At 42.4% G+C, this 20319-nt stretch overlaps 1 protein-coding gene across 1 annotated transcript in view; it reads right to left on the reverse strand.

Annotated features, from left to right (window-relative positions):
• Positions 1 to 1393: 1393 nt before the first annotated feature.
• The window catches only part of LOC115102623 (beta-citrylglutamate synthase B-like), a 37304-nt gene continuing 18378 nt past the window's right edge, over positions 1394 to 20319 (reverse strand). Inside the window, exons 4-5 of the mRNA XM_029622756.2 lie at positions 9713 to 9916; positions 1394 to 6593 (exon numbers count right to left, since the gene is read on the reverse strand). Coding sequence (XP_029478616.1) covers positions 6082 to 6593; positions 9713 to 9916 — 716 coding nt within the window. The 3' untranslated portion in view covers positions 1394 to 6081. The remainder of the gene's footprint in view (positions 6594 to 9712; positions 9917 to 20319) is intronic.

Raw genomic sequence — 20319 nt, forward strand, 5'->3', positions numbered from 1 at the left:
ATTGAAATTTTACTTTAAAAAAAAATTCATGTAAAATCTTGTGAGATGAAAATGGACAAATTAAAGGGTGTGCAATGTGTAGGCCCACTGAGTGAACATTCTGAACCTTGTTTGAAGTCACTAGGTCACATGAGCAAGGAGCTATTGACATTCTAAATTTAGAAAAATTCATGTGAGATGAAAATGGACAAACTAAAGGGTGTGCAATATAGAAGGGTAGTCAGTGGACATTCTGTACCTTGTTTGAAGTCCCTAGGTCACATGACCATGCAACTATTGACATTTTACATTTTGAATGATTCATGTAAAATCATGTGAGATGAAAATGGACGAACTAATGTGTAGGCCCACTCAGTGGACATTCTAAACCTTGTTTGAAGTCCCTAGGTTACATGATCAAGGAGCTATTGAAATTTTACATTTTGAATGATTCATGTAAAATCATGTGAGATGAAAATGGACGAACTAATGTGTAGGCCCACTGAGTGGACATTCTGAACCTTGTTTGAAGTCATTAGGTCACATGACCATGGAGCTATTGAAATGTTACAATTTCAAAAATTCATGTAAATCTTGTGAGATGAAAATGGACCTAATTAAAGGGTGTGCAATATAGAAGGTTAGTCAGTGGACATTCTGAACCTTGTTTGAGTCCCGTAGGTCACATGACCAATGAGCTATTGAAATTAAAAAATGTAAATAAATAATTTAAAATAGTGCGAGATGTAAATCGACAAAAAATAAATGTGTGCAATGTGTGTCTATGCCATCGGGTTAGCTAGAACCCATTTTGAAAGTTTTAGGAGTAATGGTTAAATAGCTATTGAAATGTGAAAATGTTGATTTGTCACTATGTTGACGGTCCCTAACTGCTATTGGTGGACGTAAGGAAGACTACAGGCGAATATCCATCGAATTTCCAACCTGAAACTGTATTTACCTCTGTGCGGAAACCACGAAAAATAACAGTAAACGGGATAAGATGTTTACATGTTTAAGATCAGCATATCCCAGACATCTTATCCTGGTTTCGTATAACCGGGATACATGCTTTTTTTTGGGTTATTGTAAACGGGATATGATGTTTATATGCCTCAACTCAAAAACAGAATACTTGAGTATCCCGAATAATAACGGGATATTAAGTGTGCATGTAAACGTGGTCACCGATTTGACCCTGTTTCTTCAAACAAAATTCTTTCATGACTGTAGCCTGCAGACTAGGGGCATGACATTATCATTCCATAACGTCATATCCATTTAGATTCTTTCATTTAAGGTTTTAATATTTCATCACACAGAGATGGTTTGAAGGGGACATTTCTTGTGTTATGGAATATATTGAATTAGTATTTTAACCCACAAAGTTGAATTAGATCATGAACAAATGTGGTATAACAGAAGCAGTTTTTTATTGATCAATTTAATATATCAATCAATATTGTAAACCTTAGAGCAAACATCAGGTTCATTTCTGAACACATTGATGGATGAAATTAAGGACTCTTTCAAGTCCTACATACCGGTATGTACAAGTCATGTCTTTATATCAAAACACAAAGAATCAATGTTAAGAATTTCACTACTAGTATTATTAGTGTTGATTTTTACATCCATGCTTGTTTTTGGCATTCAGATTAATTACCAGGTGTTGAGAGACTGATAAACTCAGAAACACATTGGATTCCTTAATTGAGCCAAATATACATTAGCAGCCATTCAGAAATAAATAGTGACTTTGAATTGTGTTGTTGTTGTGTATGGTCACAGACCCTTCACTCACCACAAGTGAAACTCGGAAATGTCTGATTTGCTAACTGGTTTAACACGGCATATGTATAACTACAACCAGTTAGTTAGCAAGTCGGAAGTTTACGAGTTTCCTTGTTCCGACTAGCACGTTAACATCAGTATAGAACAGGCTGGAGTGCTACATCATCCAACCAGGACCATGTCATTACTTACCAATTACTAGCTTTAGCCATGTCATATATAGAATAGGCAGTGTAACCTGTTCTCGTCAATTGGTTCTTTGTCTCCTTCCTATGGTGGACACTGATCAGAAAAGACCAGATAGATGAAATCAAAGCTAAAAACATTTTTCGTGCCTTACAACGCCAACCACATTTTTCAAAGATGTTTCCAATTCTGTGCATATATGTGAATAAAAAGAGTGTGTAGGGGGGTTCAGGCAAATTTGAATCATTCAGTGTTTCTCTATCAGTTTCCACAAAGTAAATGGGATAAGGCATTTAAAGTTCTTTTGGACACACATACTAAACCATAGAGTAAATTAACCTAGATATCCTTTGTATGTTATATGAATGTAGTAATTAGGACTATTATTATTATTTCAACAATGCATATGTTGGAGAAAATGGTAATCCCTTCATTCTTTCCTATGGCTGGTATTAAGGTCTCGACCAGGGGTGCGCAAACTTTTTGGCTCAAGGGCCACATCGGGATTTTGAATTTCAATGGAGGGCCGCATTTCTTGTGGGACCAATTGTTTGTTCAAATCAATTTGCGGTGGCTTCCCAAGAGTGTTGCAGCGGTCTAAGGCACTGCATTGCTGTGCATGAGACGTCACTACAGACCCGGGTTCGATCCCAGGCTGTGTCACAGCATGCCGTGATTGGGAGACCCATGAGGCGGAACACAATTGGCCCAGCGTCGTCCGGGTTAGGACAGGGTTTGGCAGGCCGAGATTCCTTGTCCCATCGTGCTCTAGCGACTCCTATGGTGGGCTGGGCGCATGCACGCTGACGAGGTCGGCAGGTGTACGGCGTTTCCTCTGATACATTGGTGCAGCTGGCTTCCGGGTTAAGCGGGCATTGTGTCAAGAAGCAGTGCAGCTTGGCTTGGCGGAGAGCGCACGGCTCTCGACCTTCGCCACTCCCGAGTCTGTACGGGAGTTGCAGCGATGTAACTACCAATTGGATACCACGAAATTGGGGAGAAAAAAGGGGTCTCGAGGGACGGATTGAAGTGCCCGGCGGGCCGTACTTTGCCCCCTGGTCTAGACTCTAGGATGTCTTCTCTTTACATTCTTTTTTTTTTAAGTATACATGTGGAATGACACAGGCTTGATATACAGGACAACACATCAAACGTAACGTTTGGGAAAATAAAAGGGACAACAACAATTGTAGACCAGTCACCCAGAAACTGTGGAAGCAGGGTGACTTAGACTTATTGATGATCAGACCCCCTGGCCCTATTTCAACTACAGGGGATTCAGTTTACTCAAATAGATATTTCATAATGTTGGACAAATCACAGTACTGTACATGGTGTTACCTCCCAGTGGAGCTTGCTGAAATACTTGACTGCATTGTCCCTAAAACTTTCCCAAAAATGATTTGCCGTGTTCACATTTGGCATACTCGTGATATCTTCCTCATGGAGACCCATTAGATTCCAGCTGGTTAGTAAATCGCCCCCCACAAAAACCATGCTTCACAGCGGCCTCACTTTATTTGAGACGAGATAAGTGCACACAAACCACATCCTTAAAAAATACCAGAAATGAATTAGTGGAAAAAACACTGAACATTATAAAACAAGTAAGGAAAAAAAGTGAGTGTTAACCTTAACGGTACAACGCATCTTTTAATAGTTACAAATCCTTTTTGTTTGTCATCAATACACATTTTAGGCAGATCTGTAGCTAGGATGGATATGTCACATGCCTTAGGAGTGGGGATGAGATCAAGGCTGCTTCCCTGAGTTATGTTAGAGTCAACGGTTTGACATCGAAGCCTTTTATATATATGCCTCAACACTATGCTGTAGCTAATCAGTAAGTGGCACAAAGTAGAGTGGCTTGTGCTTTGGATGATTACAGCGAATGCTTTTTGGTTGATGATGGATGCCCCAAAGTTAATACCTAGAGGATAGGTATTTTTTGAAGGCTGAGTGGTAGATTTACCGCAAGTAACCAACAGATATCCCTGGAGAAGTTTTCCTTTTGAGGAATAAAAAAAGTAACATTCTATCAAACACACTGTAAAAAAAAGTAAGTATTGTTTTGCATTTTATTTGTACAACAGGTTGATGAAGATTACCTCACTTGAGTTGAATAAACAGTAATTCATCACCGGCCAAAACATTGGGCTGATTAAACACATTTAGCCAAATCCACAGAAACGTTAGCACTCGTGTTTTTTGTAAAACATTTATTTCTGTACAAACCAATCTTTTCTACACAAGTTTACCAAAATGTTTAAGTTGAGAAAGTTAGCAGTTATTTCAGCCCTTATGGTTTTCATATCAGCCAGAGACTAGTAAGCATGAACACTTCTAAAATTATTATTTACAAAAAATGTACTTGGCTACAGTATATCTACGCCCTATGTATCAAGGGAGGGACATCTTGTAAAGTCAAGGATGCTGGCTGATATGTATGACTCAAAGTAGTTTATTCTATGGCAGTGAGACGTTTTCTGTATTGAGGTATATTTTTCTTGTAGGTGTAGTGACAGCTTCCGCACTGTTTCTAGACGGATTGAACTTGCCTCCAAAGTATCAGGTTAAGCGTTTTTCGTCATGAATATTGTTCTGGAGGCAGCTCTGCAGAATGGTTACTAGCTAGCACAGCCACAAAATCATAACATCTCTAATCCTAAATTGAGACCAAAAAGCACATTTGACTTTTCATGAATTTTTACAATATCGACAAATTTGACTTTGCAGCTAGCCTATCTGAGGGGAAATAACTCAGTTCTGCCTCCAGGACAACCCTCATGACAATAAACGTCAACCTGCTCCCGAGTATGTAGTTCCACCACGCAATTCATCGGTTTATCTTAAAGTGCTTTATTTTGGATGAAGAGAAAGAGTCGCCGTTTGACTATTGTTCTTGTCAAATCCTAATAAAAACAAGCCGCTAAAAACATTCACTTGAAAACCAAATGACAGTAGTGCTCGATTTTAGAGTTTCAGGGTCAATTGTGCTTGACCTATGCTTATGCATTTCTAGATGGAATCTCTTGAGAGGGTATTGTGTAGTGTTGTTACTATACAAGGTGCCTCTTGGCAATGGTGCTAGGTCAGTTTTGTTATTCGAATGATCCCGTGTTTAGGGGCTCCTTGTCAGCATTGGGTGGTAAGTCCTATTTTGATTACAGACAATTTGTGAATTTAATACGAATGAAATGTGACAGTGATTTTTTTTATTTGTCAATTTCAATCATTTCCAGATTTAACTGAGGTAGAAAATGGAATTGACCCCAATCTGCACTTAATAGTCCCCGTGACGGTGAACCAGGTCTGTCCTCTGCTACATGGAGCTGGTGGGCAGTCTAACTAGTCCTCTGTATGTACCCCTCACCCAGTTATGGAGAAAATCACTTGAAAAACACTTCATTTCACCACCAGTAAATCAAGCCTGGCTACTTCCTCAGTGGTTGATCTATAACGACGACCACGCATCATTCTCATTCTCCAAAATACAGTTTTGTAGTGTGTGTTCAGTTTAATTGGGTGACAGACTGGCGTGATTTTCATATAAGCCCTTGGGCTTCCAACCACACCTGCAAACAGTTGTTTTAAATGTGTTTTTATCTATATTGTTGTCCATCACTTGTTTTCTTTGGTGCAAACAAATAAAACTTCGGTTGACTATGTGCTGATGTATGCAATGCTCTTTAGGGTTCTCCCAAAAAACGCTCTTAACTCAACTCACACTCACAATGCAATTGAAAACAAAAAGATTCAGTAATTCATCTAACCTTCTGGATCCCACTTCTGCCACCACCTGCGGTTGTAAAACTGGGTTGTTCGCAGTTGGGGAGAAGAGCAGTAGAGTCAGGGGAGCAGCCTCAGATCTCTATGTGTTTATGGGGGGAGTTAGTAAGAGAAGGCGTGTTCGTAATGTCAGTTTCTGTGGTCATGGCATTTTTCATTTCATTTTTGTTTGTTCAGCTCATGCTTTTGCATGTAACATCCTGCCTGTATAACGTGTATAGGAGTTTGTGTGTGTGCTCTGTAACAGGAATGTCCATCGCCGTGTGTTCAGGTGTGTGTTTGTAAGTGTGTCTGTGTGTGTAAGTGTGCATGTGTGCCGTGGCTGTATTCAGCTCACTCAGTCAATAGTTTGATCTCGTTGGCGAGGAGGGTGTTGAAGTTGTAGGCCGGGTCAGGGAGGTTGGGCAGGGCCGGGCTGGGGCCAACTTGGCGGCTCGTGGGCTGCGGGGTGGTATCGGCCAGCTCGGGGTCGCTCTCACTAGAAGTGGACCCCACGCTCATGTTGCACACGGCCTCGGGCAGTACGTTGCTGGGCGCCGGGCACACCTCAGGCTCGCTGCTAGTCTCGCTGGCACTGGACACCACCGAGAGCAGCGACATCTTGCGTGTCAGGCGGCTAGGCAGCAGTGAGAGGGCGTAGTCAGCCACGATGCCCGCCACGTCCATGCCGCACGCCTGATCGAAGGCAATGAAGCCCACATTGGCGTTGGCCTCGCACACCACGAACGAGCCGTCGTTGAGCTGCAGCAGGTCAATGCCGCACACGTCCATGCCAAGGATGTTGGACACCTGCACCGCCAGCTGCTTGCCCTGCTCACTCAGTGGGCACATCATCCCCACGCCACCTGCGGGAGAGGAGGGCACAATGGAAAGACCGGTATGTCAGTACCATAGACACGCCTGTAACTGCGATCTGTGGACTGTTCACTGTGTGCCTTACATTCACATTCTCTGCGGCCTCTATGGCAAGGAATGACCGGACAGAGAAAACAGTGACCAACCCCCAGGGCAACTATTTCTTAATGTATTGTGAAATGTGGAATTATTTGTAGAACAATAGATAGAAATAGGATGGACAAACAAATAAATCATATATTATGTAAGTAAGCCAGAGCAACCGAGAATCTATGCTTGCGTAAGACAAACAACATTTTGTTATAAAACACAATGTGACACTTGTCATGTAACTGTGGAACAATTGAAGGCTGATGACCCCAAAATGTCACAAGACATGAGTGTGTTTGCTAACCTAAAACTGAAGACGTTATGACAAGCATAATCATGTCTGTCAATCAAAAGCAAAGTCACATTCAAGACAACTATATTGTCCTTCTTTGGCCAAATTCAAGTGCAATGCTCCTCTCACTGTCCCCTGTGTTCTGGTGTGGTTTCCTAACATACATGAAATAGCATGTTCAGGGTCAGTTCCATATGTTTCTTAAGAAATGATTTCATTCACTGAAAGTAACATCAGTATGTAAAAAAACTGATTTGGCCCTGACCTTGGTTCTCTTTGGCAATAACCAGTCAATAGTTGAGTATATTGTAATAAACTGCAGGCCACACTACTTGCCTAGATAGTTCTCAGCTATACTTTTCGTGGCTGTTTATTTACCACCACAGACAGATGCTGGCACTAAGACCGCACTTAGTCAGCTGTATAAGGAAATAAGCAAACAGGAAACCACTCACCCAGAGGCGGCGCTCCAAGTAGCCGGAGACTTTAATGCATGGAAACTTAAATCAGTTCTACCAAATCTCTATCAACATGTTAAATGTCACCTGTACTCCACACACAGAGACGCGTCAAAGCTCTCCCTCGCCCTCCATTTGGTAAATCCGACCACAACTCTATCCTCCTGATTCCTTCTTACAAGCAAAAATTAAAGCAGGAAGCACCAGTGACTCGGTCTATAAAACAATGGTCAGATGAAGCAGATGCTAAACTACAGGACTGCTTTGCTATCACAGACTGGAACATGTTCCGGGATTCTTCCGATGACATTGAGGAATACACCACATCAGTCACTGGCTTTATCAATAAGTGCATTGAGGACGTCATGCCCACAGTGACTGTATGTACATAACCCAACCAGAAGCCATGGATTACAGGCAACATTTGCACTGAGCTAAAGCGTAGAGCTGCCGCTTTCAAGGTGCGGGACTCCAACCCGGAAGCTTACAAGAAATCCCACTATGCCTTGCGAAGAACCATAAAACAGGCAAAGCGTCAATACAGGGCTACATACAGATTGAATCATACTACACCGGCTCCGACACTCGTCGGATGTGGCAGGGCTTGCAAACTATTACAGACTACAAAGGGAAGCAAAGCCGCGAGCTGCCCAGTGACACAAGCCTACCAGACGAGCTAAATCACCTCTAAAGCTGCGTGGCCAGACGGATTACCAGGACGTGTGCTCCGGGCATGTGCTGACCAACTGGCAGGTGTCTTCACTGACATTTTCAACATGTCCCCGATTGAGTCTGTAATACCAACATGCTTCAAGCAGACCACCATAGTCCCTGTGCCCAAGAACACAACGGCAACCTGCCTAAATGACTACAGACTCGTAGCACTCACGTCCGTAGCCATGAAGTGCTTTGAAATGCTGGTAATGGCTCACATCAACACCATTATCCCAGAAACCCTAGACCCACTCCAATTTGCATACCGCCCAAACAGATCCACAGATGATGCAATCTCTATTGCACTCCACACTGCCCTTTCCCACCTGGACAAAAGGAACACCTATGTGAGAATGCTGTTAATTGACGACAGCTCAGCGTTCAACACCATAGTACCCTCAAAGCTCATCACCAAGCTAAGGATCCTGGGACTAAACACCTCCCTCTGCAACTGGATCCTGGACTTCCTGACAGGCCGCCCCCAGGGTAGGTAGCAACACATCTGCCACGCTGATCCTTAACTCTGGAGCTCCCCAGGGGTGCGTGCTCAGTCCCCTCCTGTACTCCCTGTTCACCCACGACTGCATGGCCAGGCACGACTCCAACACCATCATTAAGTTTGCTGACAACACAACAGCCTGATCACCGACAACGATGATAAAGCCTATCAGAGACCTGGCCGGGTGGTGCCAGAATAACAACCTATCCCTCAATGTAACCAAGACTAAGGAGATGATTGTGGACTACAGGAAAAGGAGCACCGAGCCCGACTGCAAGGCACTTCAGAGGGTAGTGAGTACGGCCCAGTACATCACTGGGGCAAAGCTGCCTGCCATCCAGGACCTCTACACCAGGCGGTGTCAGAGGAAGGCCCTGGATATTGTCAAAGACCCCAGCCACCCCAGTCATAGACTGTTCTCTCTACTACCGCATGGCAAGTGGTACCGGAGTGCCAAGTTTAGGACAAAAAGGCTTCTCAACAGTTTTTTTCCCCCAAGCCATAAGACTCCTGAACATGTAACCAAATGGTTACCCGGACTATTTGCATTGTGTACCCCCCCTCCAACCCCTCTTTTTACGCTTTTGCTACTCCTCGGTTCATCATATATGCATAGTCACTTTAACGATACCTACATGTACATACTACCTCAATAAGCCTGACTAACAGGTGTCTGTATATAGCCTTGCTACTCTTTTTTCAAATGTCTTTTTACTGTTGTTTTATTTCTTTACTTACCTTCACACACACACATACCCTTTTTTTCACACCATTGGTTAGAGCCTGTAAGTAAGCATTTCGCTGTAAGGTTTACACCTGTTGTATTCGGCGCACATGACAAATAAACTTTGATTTTATTTGATAGACCTAACCACTGGAGACAAACTTTGCAGAGGACCCACCAGTGGGGGTTTTACTTAAGCCTCCTTTCATTTTCTGTCTGTAAAACCCTGACAAAGCCTACAAGCCAAATCATGTACATTTAAAAAAAAATCAATCCTATTGTCCTCCAAGAGTGACCAAATATCCTCCTCTCCTCTTTCCAGCATCACTCACCCAGGGAGCAGTTGCTTTGCATGCGTCCATCGGTGGAGCAGCGCAGCATGGAGCCAATGACGCGGCCGCCCACCAGCACCACCCGGACGTCGCGGCCGTGAGACTCCTTCACGTACTCCTGGAAGAGATAGGGAGCGTCGTGGCGAATCAGGTGGCTCAGGTCGGCCAGGTGGTGCTTGTCCCTGGCCAGGAACACCGCCTTTCCTGTGGGTGAGACAGAGTGAAGGGGAGCAAGAGAGAATGATTTCATTTATATATAATTTTTCATTACATGAAGAAGACGCTTTAAAAATAAAAATAAACTTTGGCTATTGATGGTTCGTGGCCTGGACAGTGAATGAGAAAAGCAGAATGAACATCACGTGAACAATAAAAAAATTCACATGTACAGTGCCTTGCGAAAGTATTTGGCCCCCTTGAACTTTGCGACCTTTTGCCACATTTCAGGCTTCAAACATAAAGATATAAAACTGTATTTTTTTGTGAAGAATCAACAACAAGTGGGACACAATCATGAAGTGGAACGACATTTATTGGATATTTCAAACTTTTTTAACAAATCAAAAACTGAAAAATTGGCCGTGCAAAATTATTCAGCCCCCTTAAGTTAATACTTTGTAGCGCCACCTTTTGCTGCGATTACAGCTGTAAGTCGCTTGGGGTATGTCTCTATCAGTTTTGCACATCGAGAGACTGAAATTTTTTCCCATTCCTCCTTGCAAAACAGCTCGAGCTCAGTGAGGTTGGATGGAGAGCATTTGTGAACAGCAGTTTTCAGTTCTTTCCACAGATTCTCGATTGGATTCAGGTCTGGACTTTGACTATATTTTTCACGTTGTTTTTCCCTCGTGAATGTTATTTTTTCTTTTCACATGATTATTTTTTACCACTTCCAGCTACATCTGAACTTCCATCAGAGGCAAAGCAGCAGTGGGATGTAAGGTGCTATGTTGCTGGAATGAATGTGCCTGTCACGAATATTACCGAAGGTGGCTCCCCTTCTTGTTCGGGTGGCGCTCGGCGGTCGTCGTCGCCGGTCTACTAGCTGCCACCGATCCTTTGTTCTGTGTTCGTTTGGTTTTGTCTAATTGGTTTCACCTGTTCCTGGTGGGGTTATTTAAGTTCATTTAGCCCGCTTCTGTTTGTGCGGGCTTGTTCATTCTGTATGTGTTACATGAGTGTTTTGTTGGGTTTCTCGCTGTCCTAGTATTTTCACGATAGGGTACAATTTTGTTTTGTAGTTATACCTGTGTTGGTTATACTATTTTGTTCCTGTGATTTTTTTGGACATTTAAGTGTGTTTTTCCCGAATCCTTTGCTCTCTGCGCCTGACTTCACACCCATTCACTCATTGAGCGTTACAGTGACAAAACTTCCCACTTAACCAAAGACAAGGAAAATTGCAGGATTGCTCCTGCTCCTAAAACATTCTTATCTGCTCTCTGAGCTCAAAAATTCAGGACAAGACTTTTCCTCACGACAGCCACCTTGCTTCACTGTGAAACAGCACAGCTTGATGTTCAGCTCCCATCTCCTCACAGATAGCAGAGAAGACTCTTGTTTTTAGTGGTCTGGTCTTCATAAAGAGGGAGGCGTTTTATTTAATTGCGTTATCATTTATTTTTATCACTGATTTTGTTGTATCCATTTACAATTCATTTGCTCTGCATAAAATAACAATCTGTGCAATATTTTGTTTTGAGTTTGTTTTGCTTTCAATATCATATATTTTGTTCTCGACTTTCTCGAAGTTTTGCATGATATTAAAGCAGTGCTTCTCAATTATTTTCTGTTACGCCCCCCATAGGAAGAAGTAAACATTTCGCGCCCCCCAACTCTCCGCCACGACTGTAAATAGTATAATTTGTCAATAAAATTGTTATAAGTACACCTCTGCATAACACTGTATCCTTATTAACATTAAAGAAAACAATACAAGAAGGAAATATAGATCAACTTACAACAAAGAATAACTTTATTAACATTGTTTTTTAGTCTGTAACAGAAAAGACTTAAAGTGCATCAATTTGCCTGAAATTTAAAAATAAAAAAAATCCTTATTTAAACTGTAAACATTTTTTGACCATTTGATACTGAAAAATATAATCAATAAATATTTTTTTTTAAATCAAATTGATCAGCAACATTCACTCAGGAGCACAATATATGAAACACTTTGACCTATAAAACAAAAATGAATAAAACAATTTGTGCTGATTTTTTTAAATCAAAATGAGGAAGTCAGGATTAATGGCTACAATGAGCACGTTTTGCAGAGCACAGCTTTTCGAAGCGGGGTTTGAAGCATGATACTGCAACTCTCAGCTCCTGCTCAATGTTTAGCTGGGACCTGTACTTGGTCTTCAGTGCAGCAACAGCAGAGAAGCCAGTCTCACAAAGATAAGAAGAATGCCAATGGCCCTCTGCCCTAAGAGTGGATACTGCCTCTCACTCAGTGTCTGTGATGTGAACCTCAGTCTCAATGTGGAGTCAGATGTCATATCAATGAACTGGTCCTCCTCTGCAGAGCTGAAACCAGTTGGAGCTGGTGCATTGAAAGGATCTCTCACCCAGTCATATTGGGAACTGGTCCTCCTCTGCAGAGCTGAAACCAGTTGGAGCTGGTGCATTGAAAGGATCTCTCACCCAGTCATATTGGGAACTGCTTTCAGGGAAGTACTTTTTAAAGAATCCCATCAGTGATGAAATATGCTCCTTAATCATAGTCAGTAGTGTCAACAAATTCATGCAGGTTCTCGAATGAATCAGTATTTCCTTCATCAAGTCGCCTGCCCCACATTGCAAGCTTTCGAGTGAAAGAGTTGATCCTGTCTGTGACCTGAGGGAGGTGTTTATCTTTCCCTTGAAGCTGTAGATTTAGTTCATTTAGCTTTCCAAATATGTCACTCAGGTATGCCAGTTTTGCCAGGAAGTTCTCATCACTACATTTTTCTGCGAGGTCATACTTGTGCTCCTGCTCCTAAAACATTCTTATCTGCTCTCTGAGCTCAAAAATTCAGGACAAGACTTTTCCTCATGACAGCCACCTTGCTTCACTGTGAAACAGCACCGCTTGATGTTCAGCTCCCATCTCCTCACAGATAGCAGAGAAGACTCTTGTTTTTAGTGGTCTGGTCTTCATAAAATTGACTACACCTACAATGTCAGTCATAACCTCACTTAATTCAGAGGAGAGGTGCCTTGATGCCAGTGCTTCTCTGTGTATAACACAGTGTGTCCACTCAGCATTAGGTGAGGCCTTCTTGATGAGTGCCCGAAGTCCTTTTCTCATCCCTGCCATGGTCTGTGCACCATCACTGCAAACACCAATGCAGTTCTCCCACTTTAGCCCATTCTCAGTCAGGAAGCAGTCCAGCATTTTGAATAGCTCTTCAGCTGTGGCTCTGTCTCTGACATAATTACAAAAAAGTAGATCCTCACACAGGGAGTTTGTCATGTCAAAGCGTACATAAGCGATAAACAAACAGTCTTTGTTGCTGTCAGTTGCTTCATCGAACTGTAAGGCAAAATGTTTGTCTTTGAGTTTATCTACCAGCTGTTCTTTAAGATCGTTAGCAATGTCATTTATACGTCTGGCGACAGTGTCATTGGACAGAGGGATAGTTTTTATTTTTGCAGCACTTGCGTCATCCAGCATGACAGAGACCATGTCTAATGCTGCAGGCAGTATCAGCTCCTCTGCTATAGAGTGGGATTTTTCTGCACTGAGCAATTTGGTACGCCACCTTATATGATGCTAACAGTGCTCGCTGGTTTACTGAAGTAGCATTCACAAAGCGGGACGATTGTTGTCAAATATTCGGCACGTTTTCGCTGAAAAAACTCAAGCGGCTTATCAGCGTGATTGGGGTGTAATGTCTTTCAGTGACGCCTTAATTTATTTGGCTTCATTGCTGTCCGCTGCCAACATTTTGAAACATAGTAAACATACCGGTCTTTCCTCGTCTCCCACCGTAGTCACAGTGAAGCCAAGCTCTACATTTCCTCGTCTTAGCTTTTGGGAGACTTACGTTTGTCTCATTATGTTCGTCTCTCTCCGCCTTTCTTTTCATCCCTGTTAAATATTTTCTATGGTGTCTCTCATTCATATCTCCTGCTCTGTGCTGTGTGTTCTTGTTCGGTGCAAAAAAAGCATGTTCCCCGGGGTCACACGCGCCCCCCCTGGCATCGCTCCGAGCCCTCCCAGGGGGGCGCGCCCCCACTATTTGAGAAGGACTGTGATTAAAGTAACATTCTCACATGTGAACTCTAAATTTAAGCTCAACATGTGAAAACAGATATTTCATGTTTTTTTTTGTCATGGAAAAGTCATAATTCCTTCACCTGACTATGGTCCTCTATGTTATACTCTACAGCATAACATTCAGTACTCTTCTGAAGATGACAGTGATAGTGTGAATGTTGACACCTCTCACCTCAACACTCGGGACACTGACTGAGAAGCCATGGTGGGGAGAGAGCAGAATGTCTCTCGCATTGGCTTACAAATATGCCAGGGCCCATTTTAATTAGAGTGGACTTTGTCCTCACTTTTCGCACCAAAGTACGTTCATCTCTAGGAGACAGAACGAGTCCCTTTCCTGAGCGGTATGCCGGCTGCGTGATCCTGTGGTGTTTGTACGGATGAACGTGGTACCTTCAGGAATTTGGTAATTGCTCCCAAGGATGAACCAGACTTGTGGAAGTCAAGTCAGGTAGACCTCAGGGACACCTCCAATTAACTCAAATGATGTCAATTAGCCTATCAGAAGCTTCTAAAGCCATGACACAATTTTCTGGATTTTTCCAAGCTGTTTAAATGCACAGTTTAAATGCATAAGTGAAATAATCTTGTCTATAAACAATTGTTGGAAAAATTACCTGTCATGCACAAAGTAGATATCCTAACCGACTTGCCAAAATTATAGTTTGTTAATTAAACAACTTGGAAAATTCCAGAAAATGATGTCATGACTTTAGAAGCTTCTGATAGGCTAATTTACATCATTTGAGTCAATTGGAGGTGTACCTGTGGATGTATTTCAAGGCCTACCTTCAAACTCAGTTTGCTTGACATCATGGGAAAATCAAAAGAAATCAGCCAAGACGTCAGGAAAAAAATTGTAGACCTCCACATGTCTGGTTCCAAAAGCCTGAAGGTACCACGTTCATCTGTACAAACAATAGTACGCAAGTATAAACACCATGGGACCACACAGAAGTCATAACGCTCAGGAAGGAGACGCATTCTGTCTCCTAGAGATGAACGTACTTTGGTGCGAAAAGTGCAAATCAATCCCAGAACAGCAGCAAAGGACCTTGTGAAGATGCTGGAGGAAAAAGGTACAAAAGCATCTATATCCACAGTAAAACGAGTCCTATATCGACATAACCTGAAAGGCCGCTCAGCAAGGAAGAAGCCACTGCTCCAAAACCACCATAAAAAAGCCAGACTACGCTTTGCAACTGCACGTGGGGACAAAGATCGTACTTTTTGGAGAAATGTCCTCTGGCCTGATGAAACAAAAATAGAACTGTTTGGCCATAATGACCATCATTATGTTTGGAGGAAAAAGGGGGAGGCTTGCAAGAGAACACCATCCCAGAGAACACCATCCCGGAGAACACCATCCCAACCGTGAAGCACAGGGATGGCAGCATAATGTTGTGCGGGTGCTTTGCTGCAGGAGGGACTGGTGCACTTCACAAAATAGATGGCGTCATAAGGGAAGAAAATTATGTGGATATATTAAAGCGACATCTCTAGGCATCAGTCAGGAAGTTAAAGCTTGGTCGCAAATGGATCTTCCAAATGGACATTGACCCCAACCATACTTCCAAAGTTGTGGCAAAATGGCTTAAGGACAACAAAGTCAAGGTATTGGAGTGGCCATCACAAAGCCCTGACCTCAATCCTATAGAAAATATGTGGGCAGAACTGAAAAAGCATGAGCGAGCAAGAGGCCTATAAACCTGACTCCGTTACACCAGCTCTGTCAGGAGGAATGGGCAATAATTCACCCAACTTATTGTGGGAAGCTTGTGGAAGGCTACCCAAAACGTTTGGCCCAAGTTAAACAATTTAAAGGCAATGCTGCCAAACACTAATTGAGTGTATGTAAACGTTTGACCCCCTGGGAATGTAATGAAAGAAATAAAAGCTGAAATAAATAATTCTCCCTACTATTATTCTGACATTTCACATTCTTTATTTTAAGAATGTTAAATGTCAGAATAATAGTAGGGAGAATTATTTGGTGATCCTAACTGACCTAAAACAGGGAATTTATACTAGGATTAAATGTCAGGAACTGTGAAAAACTGAGTTCAAATGTATTTGGCTCAGGTGTATGTAAACTTCCGACTTCAAATGTATCAAGACTATTTCAATGACAGCTTTTTTCCATGATGCAGAAAAGCTAATCCATGCTTTGTCACTTCTAGATTAGACTACTGCAATGCTCTACTTTCCGGCTACCCGGATAAAGCAGTAAATAAACACGGCTGCTAGAATCTTGACTAGAACCCAAAAATGTGATCATATTACTCCAGTGCTAGCCACTCTACACTGGCTTCCTGTAAAGGCTAGGGCTGATTTCAAGGTTTTACTGATAACCTACAAAGCATTACATGCGCTTGCTCCTACCTGTCTATCCGATTTGATCCGGCCGTACATACTAGAGGTTGACCGATTAATCTGGGCGATTTAAAGTTTTCCTAACAATCGGAAATCGGTATTTTTGGACACCGATTTGGCCGATAAAAAAAAAAAAAAAAACTTTATTTAAATAGGCAAGTCAGTTAAGAACACATTATTATTTTCAATGACGGCCTAGGAACAGTGGGTTACCTGCCTTGTTCAGGGGCAGAACAACATATTTTTACTCTGTCAGCTCGGGGATTCAATCTTGCAACCTTCCAGTTAACTAGTCCAAAGCTCTAACCACCTGCCTCTCATTTCACTCCACGAGGAGCCTGCCTGTTACGCGAATGCAGTAAGTCAAGGTAAGTTGCTAGCTAGCATTAAACTTGTCTTATAAAAAAACAATCAATAAATCATAATCACTAGTTAACTACAGATGGTTGATAATATTACTACTATATCTAGCATGTCCTGCATTGCATATAATATATATGCGGTGCGTATTCGCGAAAAAGGACTGTCCTTGCTCCAATGTGTACCTAACCATAAACATCAATACACATTTTTAAACCTGCATATTTAGCTAAAAGAAAACCAAGTTAGCAGGCAATATTAACCAGGTGAAATGGTCACTTCTCTTGCGTTCATTGCACGCAACAGTTTGGGCCGCCTAATTTGCCCGAATTTTACGTAATTATGACATAACATTGAAGGTTGTGCAATGTAACAGGAATATTTAGACTTATGGATGCCACCCATTAGATAAAATATGGAACGGTTCCGTATTTCACTGAAAGAATAAACGTCTTGTTTCCGGATTCGACCATATTAATGACCTAAGGCTCGTATTTCTGTGTGTTATTATGTTATAATTAAGTCTATGATTTGATAGAGCAGTCTGACTGAGCGATGGTAGGAACCAGCAGGCTCGTTAGCATTCGTTCAAACAGCACTTTTGTGCGTTTTGCCAGAAGCTCTTCGTTGTGCTTCAAGCATTGCGCTATTTATGACTTCAAGCCTATCAACTCCCGAGATTAGGCTTGTGTAATCGATGTGAAATGGCTAGCTAGTTAGCGGGGTGCGCGCTAATAGCGTTTCAAACGTCACTCGCTCTGAGACTTGGAGTAGTTATACCCCTTGCTCTGCATGGGTAACGGTGCTTCGAGGATGGCTGTTGTCGATGTGTTCCTGGTTCGAGCCCAGGTAGGGGCGAGGAGAGGGACGGAAGCTATACTGTTACAGTGGCAATACTAAAGTGCCTATAAGAACATCAATAGTCAAAGGTTAATGAAATACAAATGCTATAGAGAGAAATAGTCCTATAATAACTACAACCAAAAACTTCTTACCTGGGAATATTGAAGACTCATGTTAAAAGGAACCACCAGCTTTCATATGTTCTGAGCAAAGAACTTAAACGTTAGCTTTCTTACATGGCACATATTGCACTTTTACTTTCTTCTCCAACACTTTGTTTTTGCATTATTTAAACCAAATTGAACATGTTACATTATTTATTTGAGGCTAAATTGATTTTATTGGTGTAATATATTAAGTTAAAATAAGTGTTCATTCAGTATTGTTGTAATTGTCATTATTACAAATACTTTTTTTATTTTTGAAATCGTCCGATTAATCGGTATCGGCTTTTTTTGGTCCTCCAATAATCGGTATCAGCATTGAAAAATCATAATCGGTCGACCTCTAGTACATACCTACACGTATGCTACGGTCACAAGACACAGGCCTCCTTATTGTCCCTAGAATTTCTAAGCAAACAGCTGGAGGCAGGTCTTTCTCCTATCGAGCTCCATTTTTATGGAATGGTCTGCCTATCCATGTGAGAGACGCAGACTCGACCGCCCTTGCGGTTCCCCTCTCTCCACCAGGATTCTCTGCCTCTAACCCTATTACGGGAGCTGAGCCACTTGCTTACTGGTGCTCTTCCATCCCGTCCCTAGCAGGGGTGCATCACTTGAGTGGGTTGAGTCATTGACATGATCTTCCTGTCCGGGGTTGGCGCCCCCCTCGGGTTCGTGCCGTGGGGGAGATCTTTGTGGGCTATACTCTAGCCTTGTCTCGGGTAGTAAGTGGTGGTTTGAAGATATTCCTCTAGTGGAGTGGGGGCTGTGCTTTGGCAAAGTGGGTGGGGTTATATCCTGCCTGGTTGGCCCTGTCCAGGGGTATCGTCAGACGGGGCCAGTGTCTCCCGTCCCCTCCTGTCTCAGCCTCCAGTATTTATGCTGCAGGGTAGCCTAGTGGTTAGAGTGTTGGACTAGTAACCAAAAGGTTGCAAGTTCGAATCCCCGAGCTGACAAGGTACAAATCTGGCGTTCTGCCCCTGAACAGGCAGTTAACCCACTGTTCCTAGGCCGTCATTGAAAATAAGAATTTGTTCTTAACTGACTTGCCTAGTAAAATAAAGGTAAAATAAAAAATAACAAAAAATAGTTTGTGACTGGGGGCTATGGTCAGTCTGTTATTTTTGGAGTATTTCTTTTTTTTTTTTTTGGAGTATCCGGTGTCATGTAGGAATTTAAGTATGCTCCCTCTAATTCTCTCGCTCTCCCTCTCCCTCCAGGAGGACCTGAGCCCTGGGACCTGAGGTGCTGACCTGTTGCACCCTCTACAACCACTGTGATTATTATTTGACCCTGCTGGTCATCTATGAACGGTTGAACATCTTGGCCATGTACTGTTATAATCTCAACCCGGCACCGCCAGAAGAGGACTGGCCACCCCCTCAGAGCTTGGTTCCTCCTAGGTTCCTGTCTTTCTAGGGAGTTTTTCCGAGCCACCATGCTTCTACATCTGCATTGCTTGCTGTTTGTGACATTGGCTGATGTAAAAAGGGCTTTATAAATACATTTGATTGATTTGGCCCGAATGCCAAGCGTCACATCTAGAGGAAACCTGGCACCATCCCTACGGTGAAGCATGATGGTGGCAGCATCATGCTGTGGGGATGTTTTTCAGCGGCAGCGACTGGGAGACTAGTCAGGATCGAGGCAAAGATTAACAGAGAAAACCTTGATGAAAACCTGCTCAGGACCTCAGACTCGGGCGAAGATTCATCTAACAGGACAACAACCCTAAGCACAAAGACAACATAGAACTGGCTACAGTACAAGTCGCTGAATGTCCTTGAGTGGCCCAGCTAGAGCCTGGACTTGAACCCGATCGAACACCTCTGGAGAGACCTGAAAATAGCTGTGCAGCAACGATTCCCATCTAACCTGATAGTATCTGCATCGAAAAATGGGAGAAACTCCCCAAATACAGGTGTGCCACGCTTGTAACGTCATACCGAAGAAGACTCGAGGCTGTAATTGCTGCCAATGGTGCTTCATCCAAGTTCTTAGTAAAGGGTCTGAATACTTTGTAATTTTTATATATTAGCAAAAAAAAAAAAAGTTTACTTTGTCATTATGGCGTATTGTGTATAGATTGATAAGGGAAAAAACTTTTATCAATTTTAGAATAAGGCTGTAATGTAACAAAATGTGGAAAAAGTCAAGGGGTCTGAATACTTTCTGAATGCACTGTAGCTTTTTGGGTGGGGCTGATTTGTTTGTATATACAAAATCAAACTTCAGTGGCCGTTTGCCTATGGCGGTTCTAGCGTTAACAATGCCCTTTCTTGATAGACTATCTATGCTCTGTCATTACCCAAAGTATATTGTTATAGACACAGACAATGGGAGACCAATTAAAGTGTCAATGACTATGAATAAAAAGTTCATGGGCCAGGAGGCCTCTGAAATAGCTAAGGTTCAATCTCTTTCCTAACTTGACATTAGTCAAAAACTTCTCTGGCAATCCTACTCTAAATGAGAAGGAAAGTTGAAAAATCAGCGAGTATGATAAAAATGGGTTTAAATAAGCAGTCGATGATTTGTACTATGTGCTTTCCTTTTCACAATGACAATCACTTAGCACCCCTTTGTTAAATTCCTTTTATGGG

This window comes from Oncorhynchus nerka, linkage group LG20, assembly GCF_034236695.1.
Source record: "Oncorhynchus nerka isolate Pitt River linkage group LG20, Oner_Uvic_2.0, whole genome shotgun sequence".
Lineage (NCBI taxonomy): Eukaryota > Metazoa > Chordata > Actinopteri > Salmoniformes > Salmonidae > Oncorhynchus > Oncorhynchus nerka.